The 12,779-nt window shown below is 45.1% G+C and overlaps 1 protein-coding gene across 13 annotated transcripts in view; it reads right to left on the bottom strand.

Moving 5' to 3' along the window:
* PLEKHA7 (pleckstrin homology domain containing A7) overlaps positions 1-12,779 on the bottom strand; it is a 223,270-nt gene that overhangs the window by 23,105 nt on the left and 187,386 nt on the right. For all 13 annotated transcript variants that reach the window (XM_041730461.1, XM_041730449.1, XM_041730458.1 and 10 more), the window contains 6 exons: positions 9,728-9,796; positions 9,448-9,528; positions 8,441-8,590; positions 7,721-7,822; positions 1,354-1,462; positions 961-1,187 (listed from right to left, as the gene is read on the bottom strand). In XM_041730461.1, the coding sequence (XP_041586395.1) occupies positions 961-1,187; positions 1,354-1,462; positions 7,721-7,822; positions 8,441-8,590; positions 9,448-9,528; positions 9,728-9,796 (738 nt within the window). The remainder of the gene's footprint in view (positions 1-960; positions 1,188-1,353; positions 1,463-7,720; positions 7,823-8,440; positions 8,591-9,447; positions 9,529-9,727; positions 9,797-12,779) is intronic.

The raw sequence follows: 12,779 nt of genomic DNA, 5'->3' as shown, positions 1-12,779 counted from the left end.
ACTGGATACCAACCTTGTCAGACGTCCTAGGCATACCCTGTCCCCAGACAAAGCTCCTCTAAGCCTCTGCTGGCAAAACCTGAAGGTCCTCGTTCCAAGGTCCCCTCCACTACGGCTTCCTTGTCACTTGGACCAGATCCCTCGTATTCTCCAGCCAAGGCTGGCCTGGTGCTGGAGACGTGAGCCATCCACAGTACCTGTCCAAATTTTCTATCTCTTTAAAGTTTCCTGTGCTCCCAGACTCTGTCAAAAGCTTGGCCCTTCTCTCTGATAGGCAAGCCAAGGTGCTGGCTCAGGCAAGCATATGGGCCACAGACTCGATCTGAGGAGCTGGGCAAAACATCCAATTAGATGGTGGATGACACAAAGAACAGGACGTGTGGATTGGACCCACTAATATGGAGACCTTAAGCAAATGTTAACACCTTTGAGCCTCAGTTCTCTTAGGTGTGGGATAGGATACAGACCTTCCTGTCTAAACTCCATGAGGTCATTGTGAAGATCAACTGTATCCTATAACCCAGCAGAGTGCTCAACTGCCGGTGAAGACAAAGATACTCTTTTGCTGAGAGGACTCCATCACCCACAGGCTTGTGTAACTGCAGGTTTGCATGGAGTCCTGCATGGGGCAGCCACCTGTCTCTGCATGATGCAGATCACAAACCATCCTACTTAGCACAGTAACTTCTTCCTGCTGGGCCTCAGTTTTTCCAACTGCAAAATGGGAAGACTGGGCTAGACCCTCTCTTGGGGCTCTTCCAGTTCTGGGAGTCTAAAGTACAACAGTTGGCTCTACCACTCCTTACTTAACATTTCATAGCTCAGGACTCTGGCTGGTTCTGTCTCCCCGGGTTTCTCCAAAAGCTTCTCTTCCAAAAGAAGCTGACCTGTGGACACAGAGAGACAATCATCTCCCAGAGAGAAGACAACAGCACTGAGCTCCTGGTCATCTATACTTACGACTTTGGGCTTTGTCTTGGTTGGTGACTGAAGAGGGGATGTCACTTTCCTCAGCTGGGGTGGATGAGGTCGGTACGGCACATAGGTTTGCAGCTGGGGGAAGAGTCGAACCTCCAGAGGGGTCCGCACAGGACTGGTGGGAGGGCTGGGCTGTGGGGGTGGCTTGCTCTCAGGAGTCGAGAGTGAAGGCACAGGCGGGTGAGGAAATAAAGGCACCGTTTTTCTCTCTAAGGGTCATGGACAGAAACAAAGGATGGGATGGAACAAAGACTCTCTTCCCTGGAGGACAAAGGGAGTGACTTACACCATAAAGACCTGACCTTCCCAAGGGCCAGCCCATATACATGGGTGCTGGCCTCCAACTCCCTGCCCCCAGGAAGGTGGCCCACTCACCTGGATTTTTGACTGATTCTACCAGGATTCTAAAGTTCTCTTTATTTGCACTCAGGCCTGCAATGACATCTTCAATCCTCCAGAGATCCTTCTGTATCTGCGATTTCTCCTGAGAAAGATAAGATGGTGGTTCATTCACTTCTTAGCACCTACCAGAAGTTTCTCATTAGGACTTATGCTGTCATTTCAGACATAGCTCCTCATCCTGGGGGGCAGCAACCCCATTGGAAACCCGACCAGGCCTAGAGCCAAGCCTGTCTTGGAGCTTCATAGGGAAGCACACATATACAAGATCCTCAAGATCCAGGGGGAAAAATTCAGAGGAGTTTTCCGAGTCGCCTTGGCTAGCTCCCCCTAATTTAAAAATAGACTGCCTTAAATGCTATATGCTTCCACTTATAAAGTATCTAGAGCAATCAAAGTCAGAGACAGAGGAGTAGTTACCAGAGGCCAGGATGGAGAGGGGAATGAGGACTGTTGTTTAATGCGTAGAGTCACAGTTTTGCAAGATGAAGAGAGTTCTGCAAATTGGCTGCACAATGTGAATGTACTTTACTCAACTATAAGCTAAAAATGGCTAAGGTCATAAACTTTACGTTATGCATATTTTATCATAATTTTTTTAAAAATACTTTTTTAGGCAATCAGGGCAAAAGGGAAGAGAAGGCAAAGACTAGAGGTTACGCTATCTCCAGAATATAAAGAACATCTTTTAAAAGACAAAGCTGAATCCTGGGACTTGAGGTTCATTTGAGAGCATAATGGGCAGTGAACGTTTGGCAATAAAAAGAAATAAAGTATTGATATGTGTTACAATGCAGATCGATCTTGAAAATGTTTATGCCACATGAATAAAGCTACACAAAGGCCACATTTTATATGATTTCACTTACACAAAATGTCCAGAATAGGTAAATCCATAGAGACACAAAGCAGAATAGCAGTTGGCTGGAGCAGGGCTGGGGAGCTGGGGATGTGGATGGGAAGTGACTGTTAAACAGACAGAGGGTTTTCTTTTCAGGACGAAATGTTATAAAATTGATTGTGGTGATAGCTGCACAGCTCTATTCTAAAAACCACTGAATTGTAAACCTTAAAAAGGTGAATTTTATGGTATCTGAATTATGTGATAAAACTTATTTAAAAAAAAAAAAAAAGTACAATGGGAAAAGAACCAGGCTACATGAGCATATGCACACTCCGACAAGTCACAAACGAAATCAGATGGGGAGAGGTCCTAGAAAGAGGTGAGCAGGTTTTATCATGTTTAAGGGACTGTGGGCATTTTACTGTGTATAGTTGACACACAATGTTCCATTAGTTTCAGGTGTACAACCTATTGATTTGACTTCTCTAAACCTTACACCATGCTCACCACCTGTCACGATACGACGCATTTACAATATTATTGACTACATTCCTTATGCTGTGCCTTTTATTCCCACAATTCATTCATTCCATAACTGGAAGCCTATACCTCCCCCTCTCCTTCACCTGTTTGTGCATCGCCCCCAACTCCCTTCCTTCTGGCAACTATCAGTTTGTTCTCTGTGTTATGGGTCTGATTCTGCTTTTTATTAGTCTTTTGTTTTTTAGATTCCACATGACTGCAATTATGTGGTATTTGTCTTAGTCTGACTTATTTCACTTACCATAATACCCTCTAGGTCCATCCATGTTGTTGCAAATGGCATGAGCTGATCTTTTTTAGAACTGTGTAACATTCCATTGTGGTGTATAATACACCTTCTTGAGAAAGTTGTCTATCCATGGACATTAAGATTGCTTCCATATCTTGGCTATTATAAATAATGTTGCAATAAACATAGGGTGCATATATCTTTCCAAATTAGTGTTTTTATTTCCTTTGCCTAAATACACAGTACAGGAATTGTTGGAATAGTCATATGGTATTACTTATTTTTTGAGGAACCTCCATGCTGTTTTCCAGAGTGGCTGCATCAATTTACATTCTCACCCACAGTACATGAGGGTTCCTTTTTCTCCACATCCTAATTAACATTTATTTCTTGTCCTTTTTATTTTAGCCATTCTGACAGGTATGAGGTGATCTCATTGTGGTTTTAATTTGCATTGCCCTGACGGTTAGTGATGTTGACCATTTTTTCATGTGTCTGTTGCCATCTGTATATCTTCTTTGGAAAAATATCTATTAAGATCCTCTGCCCATTTTTAAATGTCTTTTGTTCCCTGGGGAGAGGGGGGGTTTGTTTATTTTGTTTTGGTGTTGACTTGTGTAAGTCCTATTTTGGATATTAACCTATGGGCACCTTTTACTTTATTTTTTTATAATAAATTTTTTTTTTATAATAAATTTTTTATTGGTGTTCAATTTACCAACATACAGAATAACACCCAGTGCTCATCCTGTCAAGTGCCCCCCTCAGTGCCCGTCACCCATTCACCCCCACCCCCGTCCTCCTCTTCCACCACCCCTAGTTCATTTCCCAGAGTTAGGAGTCTTTATGTTCTGTCTCCCTTTCTGATATTCCCCACACATTTCTTCTCCCTTCCCTTATATTCCCTTTCACTATTATTTATATTCCCCAAATGAATGAGAACATATCTATGGGCACCTTTTAATAGAGTTGTTTAAACATCAAATATTCTTTTATTTTTTAAATTGTCATGGGAGAACTCAGCTTTGATCACTCCCAATGGACTTAAACACAAAGGCTTCACACCCTATCTCCTCTCAAGGCACCCAAGTATTCTCGAGTAGAAGAATTCTTGTATGTGTGATACCTACGGACTTGCCTGATCCTGCAAGTAGACTACATAATATACCCTCGGTATATGCCCACAGGCCTGGGTACCCAGCAGGTTCTCAGTACATGTATGGTGAGTGCAAAAAGGACCAATAACATAAAATTCCCTGATCAAATGCTGTCCAACAGCTGTGATAACAGATGTCCGAAGCCTCCCTCCTAAGGGAGCTCACATTCTCGTACTCTCTCCACCCTTCCAACAGCAAAACACATCATCAGAGCCAATACCCAAGGAACAGGCTTGATGCTCAGCTTCACACCAAAGCACGAGTGTTCCAAAACAGACACGGCACTGAACCCAGAGAAAGAGAGAGCGAGGGGGAGAGAGAGAGAGCATGCGAGCTAACAGGATTATCTCAGGAGGGGAGGCCCCTGAGCAGAGTGCTGGGAACAGGTAAAGAAGGAGCATTGGATTAAAATCAACTCTCTCCCCTCTCCTCCAGCAATCTACCTGGTACTGTTACCTGCCAGTTCACTGTCCTGCCCCCATTTTGCCTTTCTGTCACGCCCATATGTAAGAGAAGAGAAGAGCAAGGACAAGCAAAAGCCAGTGAACATCTAAGGTTCTCCAAGGACAATGGAATTTCAGAACTTAATGACAAGGTGAAGGAAGCTTTTGGGGAGCAGGAGGTGCTGGATCCTCACACCATGCTGGGCAGAGAGGCTCCTATGTACTGCATTCAGCAAACGCCTAAACTTACTGTCAGGCACCACATACAGCAGGGCCACATACAGGCAGCCTCATCTGTCACTGCCTCCCACAGTTACCTCAATGTCCTTTTATCCTTTTGCTTCCCTGTGCAGGTAGTCATAAGGATCTTTATAAAGAAAAGCCTGTGAATTTTCTCACAGCCAGACCTGGGTAAAGGGAGGCACGTTTCCAAGCCCTGTTCCTGAGAATTTATATATGGGGCTGCACGCATATCTCCACTGTTAATGATTTATTCAGGACTCCAACAGCTTGCCTGGCCTAGAATTACACCAAAGAAGTTAGCACAAAGCCTATTCAAAGAAGGGCCAGGTGCACTTTCCAGATCAGGGAGTCAGGGAAAGCATGAGCAATGCCATGCTCACACCAGGTGAGGTGGAAATCACGTTGCAGGGGCTAGGCTTCAAACTAGCCTTGCTCCTCATAACTTAAATGGTTAAGTTCTTCAGGGAGTCTTTGATGAGACTTGTACATTGTACCCATTTGTTTTCTGGAGCAGAAAAAGGGATTCTGGGACTGCTGTATGTTAAATCACCATGAAATAAGGCATAATAGAAACACAATGGCAATGATCATATAAAAAGATGTTTAACCTACTTGTAATTAAATAAATGCAAAGTGAAACAAGATGCCCTTTTTCAGCCAGCAGATTGGCAAAAACCAAAAAGACTGACAATATCAAATACTGAAGAGGATGTGGATAAACAAGTTCAACACCCTCATTCACTGAGGGTGGGAGGGCAAATGTGTGCAGCCTTTTCAAGGGTGACTGAGCAGCCTCCAGCAACATTGAAGATTTACACTCATTTCAGTCTAGCAAGTCCACCCTAGGAGTCTATCTTAGCCAAGTGCTTATAAACGAGCTTGAAAAGGCAGTTACATAAATGCTCATTGTGGTACCATTTATAAAAGCAAAACACTACAAATAACTTAAATGCCCATCAGAAAAGACTGGCTAAAGTACTATGAAATACTGTGCATGAAATACTATTCAGCAGCTAAGAACTAATTTCTTTTACTTTACACAGCTTTCTGAGATGATGGAAATCTTCTATAATCTGTACTGTCCAATCAGCAGCCACACGTGGCTACTGAGCAATTGAAATGATCCTCGTGTGACTGAGGAATATATTTTTAATTTTAGTTAATTTCAATTAATTTATGTTTACATTTGAATAGCCACTGTATCAGGCAACATAAACTTGGAGGGATCTTTTCCAGAAAGATTTCCGCAACATAAAGTTGTCACAAAAAAGCAAGTTACCAAACAATGTGTAAGTATGATTCCTCTTTAAGTAAACCCAACTCCTGCCCCCAAATAAATTATATGATTCTATGGATGGGTATATGATTAAAAACACACAAAAATGGTGTAGAAGGCAAAATCACACACTGATTACATATGGGGCAGGTGACAGGACTAGGGCAGAGAAGGAAGAGAGGCAGAGGAGTTTTTATTTCATTTTTTGCTTTTCCTTCTTACTGCTTGGCCTTTTCAGAGAGATGCATTCATGTGTTATTTTTATAGTTATAGAAAAACAATAAATAAAAAGCTTAAAAAAAAAAGAAAAAAATCACTGCTAAAATTAAAGAAGATCCAAGAAGATGAGTAATAATGGGATAGAACAGTTTAAGAAACTAGTAATTAGAAATAATGATTTGAAGGACACTGTCAACAAAATTCACCTGATATTTTCAAGGCACTATGCCAAGTGCTGGGGTACCAAAAAACAAAAATAAGAAAATGTTAGCTTGGATACATGAAAATTATAGGGGGAAAAAAAAAACAATAGCAGCAGAAGACAGACAACTTCTGGGGGAACCAGCAGGTCAGCCCTGAGCCACAGGCAAGCAAGAGTCTTTTCCACATGGCTTTGGACCAGGCTTTCTGGGAATCAGCTCCCAATGGTGAGACAGCAGGATTTTTTCCCAGGTCAAATACCTAATCCCTCCCCTGAATTCCTTTGCTCTCTGGGCAGGCTGACATTCAGATCACTATATTCATGAAATCACTTGAAGGAAGAGCCTTGGCTAGAACTAGTTCATAGATTAGCAAGCTTAGTACCAAAATTAGCCTAGCATGATGCCTCATGTACAAGAAGTCTCTCAATTAATGCTTACTGATTTCACATAAATTGAATTCATGTCAGGACTCTGACAGAGGAGCTATGGTAGTGCTGAAGCTGGGTTCATAAAAAGGTTATTTTCCATGTTTAAAATATTTGAGGGTGGGGCAGAAACCTAATCAGGCACCACAATGGGGAAACACTGGACAATTGGAAGACCCAACTGGGGAGAACAAAAGCTATCACTGGGCAGCGGCCAAAAAAAAAAATTAAAAAAAAAAAAAAAAGAAAGAAAGAAAGAAATGCAATGACCGCCCAGAGCCCAGAGGTATTGAGATGCACCTAGATTCACACTACCTCCTCCGTGAAGGACTAATAACATCTAACTAACTTCAGGAACCAAAGGCAGGCAGGCAGAACGGAGGCAGGGCTTCCTGCTGCTAAGTGAGTAGCGCCAAGATGGCGCAGAGAATTACAGAAACATAGCTCATTCTCAAGTCTCTGTAAGGTTCTCAGGTTGGTATTTCTTTCCTCTCAGGGCTGTTTGCTCCAAATGATTCATAGTAAAACTGTCACAAAAACACCAAGAACTTGTCTTCCAGAGGAGAGAGGTAGGGGGTGCTAAGGTGAGTTTTCTCATCACAGCCTGCCAGGGGGAAGGGATCCCCGAGGGAGAGCTTGGGGGGCAAGCAGGCTGAATCCCAGTGGAAGAAAAAAAGGCCACTTCACAGGGCTCACAGCCCCACAGGTGAAGGCTCTCAGAAGGAACAGAGATCAGAAGGGATGAAGAGCCCATGGGTCACCTGGAAAAAAAAGGCTCTTCTATGTTGCTCCTGCAGAGTCTGCTTCAGCTGCTCCACATCACTCTCCAGCTTCAGGTATTCGTTCCAGGCATTTTCCATCTCCTGTTGGCCAAGGAAATGCTCCTGAGTCTTAGTTATCCCCTGTCCCCCAGATAGCCCCTTGAGCACCTCTTCGCCTGACCATTGCTAACCCAGCCAGGGCAGGAGGGAAGGGGAGCCCAGCAGGTCTCAGCCAGGCATGGCAGGAGAGAGACAGGGCTTGTCTTCTCATTCCTGCTCTGACCCTGGCCACCTAAACTGTCTGTCCCCTCTCCCACCGTTGGAGATGCTTTGGTTCCCAGCCCTGGAAGAAAGGGCCTGCACCACATCAGATGGATAAATTTAAAAAGTAGAAATTCTGACATCTGGGAATTAACTGCACACAGATCAGGAGAAGAGCCTGTTCTGAGAAATCTAGTCCCTTGGGTGCCCCTGTAGCCATACAGGAGTCACTGATGGAAAACATCCTGAGGTACCAGCAGAGACAGACGTGTCTCCCAAACAAGGTGAACTACTCTCAGGAGGCAGCCTAGAGAAGTTCTGCTACTCCAAGACTCATGTCCCAGGGTCACCAACTCAACTGCAGCTTGTGAAACAGGAGAAGCAGCCCCCTGCCCAGCCCATCTTGGGGGAGGGGGGAGGGGAGGGGAGTGTCTTCCACCCTCCACACCCTCTACACACAGTGGACTCTCTGGAGATCTCTGCCCGGATGTGGACAAGGTCCTCCTGCAGCAACCTCTGCTGGTGAGCAATCTTCTCCAGGTGTTGGGGCTGGTCTCGGTACTGCTCCATCTGTCTGTGCAATACCTCCAGCACAGACTCCAGCTGGTCCTACACGGAGCAAGGGTCAAAGAACAAGAGGATAGCAGGACAGCCCCCGGAGGCCTCCCCATCCCATGCCAGGATACAAACAAACCTGCTGGATCTAACTGAGGCTGAAGGGCCCACTGCCCACTGAGTGGCCTCCTGGGACAAGACACCTAACAGCTCTGTGCCTCAGTTTCTTCATTTGTGAAGTGGGCATAAGGTCACCCACTCTTTATGGGATAAACTGAGGATACATCAAAGAGTAGATGGAAAATTCTCTTAAGTTTTCTTGGTGAAAAGGGCATGTTATGAATCTTTACCATCACAAATATAGTGCTTTACTGAAGTTCAAAAAAGAAAAAAAAAAATCACACTAAGGATCCAAGAAACCAAACATTGGCAGCTCCTGGCCTATTCCTCCCCTCCCATCCAGGCTTGCTTCCTCCATAGCCCAGATCCTGGGAGGAAATGAGCTTTAGGAAATGACAGCCTCTGTCCTGTTAGCAACATGGCTACATTCTCCAAGGCAGCACTCCTCCATGCAGTTCTCAGGGGCTTGGGGTCACCACGTTTCAGCCAGCAGAGTCCTCCTCTCCCGGGCTGACTTCACGGGGCCCCCAGGAGAGATAAGCCAGAGCATAATTCAAGTGGAGGAGGGGTAGGTGGCACTTGGAATAAGCAGAGCTGAAGTCTCCCCATAAGATTTCCTCCAGGTTTAGATACAAATGCCCCTGGAAGCGAACACATTGTTCTGAATAAACTAACACCTGTTCTGGATAAATGAATACCTGTGACATGAGAATTCAATCTATATCTGAGGAAAGACAGCATGACAAAACCCCCCTACACCCAGCCCAAGATTATGCAAAACCGGTGCATACTTTGTTCTCCTTGAGGGCTCGGATCTTGTCTTCCAAGTCCTGGAGGATCCGGTCTTGTTCACAGAAGATGCTCAGTTTGACCTGTGAGCAAGAACAGGTTGGAAAGAGCCTGGGATGATGAGAAAAGGGCATGATCTTGAAGACTGATCAGAAAGTCTTTGGCTACAGAACCACCGAGCCCTGCCTGAAGCTGCCCGCCTCCAATCTGGGGGGAAGCAGGCAGCCGGGGGTGGTGGGGCGGGGCAGGGGGGGTGGTCAGCCTGTTGCCCTGCTCACTCACATCAATGTCACTCTCCGCAATCTTCACTGGTTTCAGACTTCGATCCTTGACAAGGTCCCGGCCGGTCATCTGGGAGGCGAACAATTTAAATGAGATTAACCATGAGGTTCAGGATTAGATCTTGAGAAGGAGAGTTAGCCCCACAATGGAAGAGTGTGAAGGTCTTGGTGGGTAGGGTCATGGCATGAAAGGAGCAAAAACTCAGGCAAAACCTGATTTTTATGCCTACTTCATTTTACGGAAAAACCAAGACCTTTTGGTGATCCAAGAAGCACTTGTAAATTTCTCAAATTTAAAGAAAAAGTAGACGTTCAAATTATAGTGTCATTAACTATGGAAGCTTAAATTTTCCCCAAACAAGTTCAGTATGAACCCTGGAAGATTTAAAAGACATAGTTTTGCTACTGAACCTGGGGTCATATCCAAGTTACAGAAGTCTGTAACACCCGACCCAGGGCAGGCAGGTGGAGGAGGAGGAACCAGCAAGTCCCTGGGGCATCACCAAGCCTCAGTTAAAGGAAGCCTCTGAGGCTCTTACCTCCCCACAAGCCTCTGAGCCTTTCTACCCTACACCATTTGGGAAGAGAATCAGGTCAAGGGATGAAGGAACCTGGATAAATCCTGGTTGTGGTTTTCCATTGATCTCTGAATAACTGAGGCTAGGTCATATTTGTATAAGTCACAAGTTACTCAATCCTCTCAGGGAAGGAAATCTCTCAGGGAAGGAAGCCAAAAAGCAGTAGACAAAAATCACCCAAACTTATGGGTCAGCAGGCATTCACAACATTGTCCATCCTTCCCTTGATCACATGTGGGCACGAGGCTGGCATCTCCTACTGACCCCTACAAAGCTAAACCCAATCCTTTAGCCCATGTTTTCACTTCTCCTAATCTCCTTCTTGCCAAAAGCTGTGTGGGGCAGAGGTGGAGGGACTGTTCCAGAGATGCACCCCCCCACAGCCAAGCCATGGTTGGAGAGGGCCAGGTCGAGCGTGTCCCATGCAGGGAAGGCCATCTTGCTAAGTTCCATTTTACAGATGTGACCAGGGAAACAGAGGGTGGAACCCATCATGACCGAGATATACCATGCAGAGGGTCCCAGTGTGGATGGACAGACAGCTGCTGGAAAGATAGCCCTCACTTTCTCCCTATTCCATCTGAAAGCTCCAGTAAGTTTGTTTGAATAAGCAGCAGAAATATATTGGCAAACATTCCTCTCAGAACTCAAGCTACTCATGTGCGCAACTATCCTGCTTTCCTCCTTCCCTATCATCAGCAGCAAATGTGAAGGTCAAGGTCAAGGAACGATGCCCTCTCCATGCCTTGGGCTGAGGATGGAGTCTAGCTGCAGACACACACCCCCACCCATTCCCAAGCTCCACAGTAGAGGGCAGGGACCACCGTCTTCTTTATCTTGGTAAAGCCAGCCCTGAACATAAAGCCTGGCACACTGGAAGGCACTTAGCAAATGCTTATTGCACTGTAGGTAGGTCAAAGGGGAAGCACGTGTGGGTCAATGCTGTAGAATTCCTGGAAAAAGTAGAACTCCAGCCAAATTCTGCTCTTCAGACTGGCAAATTATGTGTACATACACATACACAGAGTCACAGAACACATGGACTACTGCCACAATCCACAGACAAACTGTTGGCTCCTGCAAGGACAGAGGAGTGGAAAGGTGGGAGGGGTGGAATTAATCCTGGTGAACCACCAACAGCTGGACCTCGCAGGCAGGACTTGGGCCTTTAAACTCAGGGGAACCCAGCAGGTAAAGGTAAGAAGGTCACTCTGTGTCACAGTCCTTCATCAGAGCAGAGGACACGGAGCTTGTCTGCTCTCCAAGGGGCTGACCCTTGGCTCACTTCCTAAGAAGAAATCATTTTCAAATTGAGATATGCTGTGGGAATTTTTCCTCCTAGCAAAACTCTTCCCCTTATTTCACTGGAGCTTTTAATAGACGCTATCTTTTTGATACTGAAATAGCAAGGCAGAGAATCTAATTGAGCAATGCCTCATTTATCCAGCACCATCAGGAAAGGAATGACGTATTCCACACAAAAAGGGCATTTTGAGAAAGCCGAACCTTTGAAACTGTTTGACGGGAAGGTTTCTAAAAGTCAGTCCTACGCTGCTTTCATAGAACTGCAAATAAGTTCAACCTTTCAGGGATGAATCAGAGTCATTATAAACTGATATTCCATATCAGTAATATGGAATTTCTTAGAAGTTAGTGTTTTAGGACTACTTGCCCTTTGATTAAATGCTCCTAAGTCTCTGTGCTTTCATTTTGACACATAATGTTTCTCCCTCAGAATATTAGTACACCCTCTTTTTCTAAGAAGTAACTCTCCCTTGTCTCACTTTACTTATTTGACACAGAAAGAGGGAGACAGTGAGTACACAAGCAGAGGGAACATTAGAGGGAGAATCAGGCTCCCCACTGATCAGGGAGCCCAATGTGGGGCTCAATCCCAGGACCCTGGGATCATGACCTGATCCGAAGGCAGTTGCTCAACTAACTGAGCCACCCAAGGGCCCTCTCTCTTGTCCCCTTTTAATGGCTGCATTTAAGGTGCTGTGAGTTAGGAATTCAGATGGCTGAGTCTGTTAGGACTAGAGACTCCACAGAGGTGACACCTGCTGCTTTTCCCTAACTCCCTCCCTCCAACTGGGTCCCCTGCCCTTCAGGGAAGATCCTCCCACACCTTGTGTCTCCCAGTACACATCAGATGATACGCTGTCTCCTCCTCAGTCATCAGTAACTCTGATTAGGGGTGACTGTGGGGACTGTGACATATTTTCTCTGTATCCTTAAAGTCAGGGCCCAGCATACTGAGGATATTTGGGAAATGTTTGTTTAGTGAACCTGTGAATGTAACAAAATAGAGTGAGTTGGGCCTACTCCTATACATAACAGACACAGGCTTCAGAGCATGGGCTTCATGAAAGTGTTTACCCAGCTCAGAGGCCCCTTAAACTTCTGAATTTACCTTTGCTCCAGAGAGTCAAGGCTACTACAGAGTATCCACAAGTAGTTTATTACATCTAATTT

Source organism: Vulpes lagopus, chromosome 15 (assembly GCF_018345385.1).
Source record: "Vulpes lagopus strain Blue_001 chromosome 15, ASM1834538v1, whole genome shotgun sequence".
Taxonomy (NCBI): Eukaryota; Metazoa; Chordata; class Mammalia; order Carnivora; family Canidae; genus Vulpes; species Vulpes lagopus.
The sequence above is the reverse complement of the archived record's forward strand: the minus strand, read 5'-3'. Positions and strand labels throughout refer to the sequence as shown.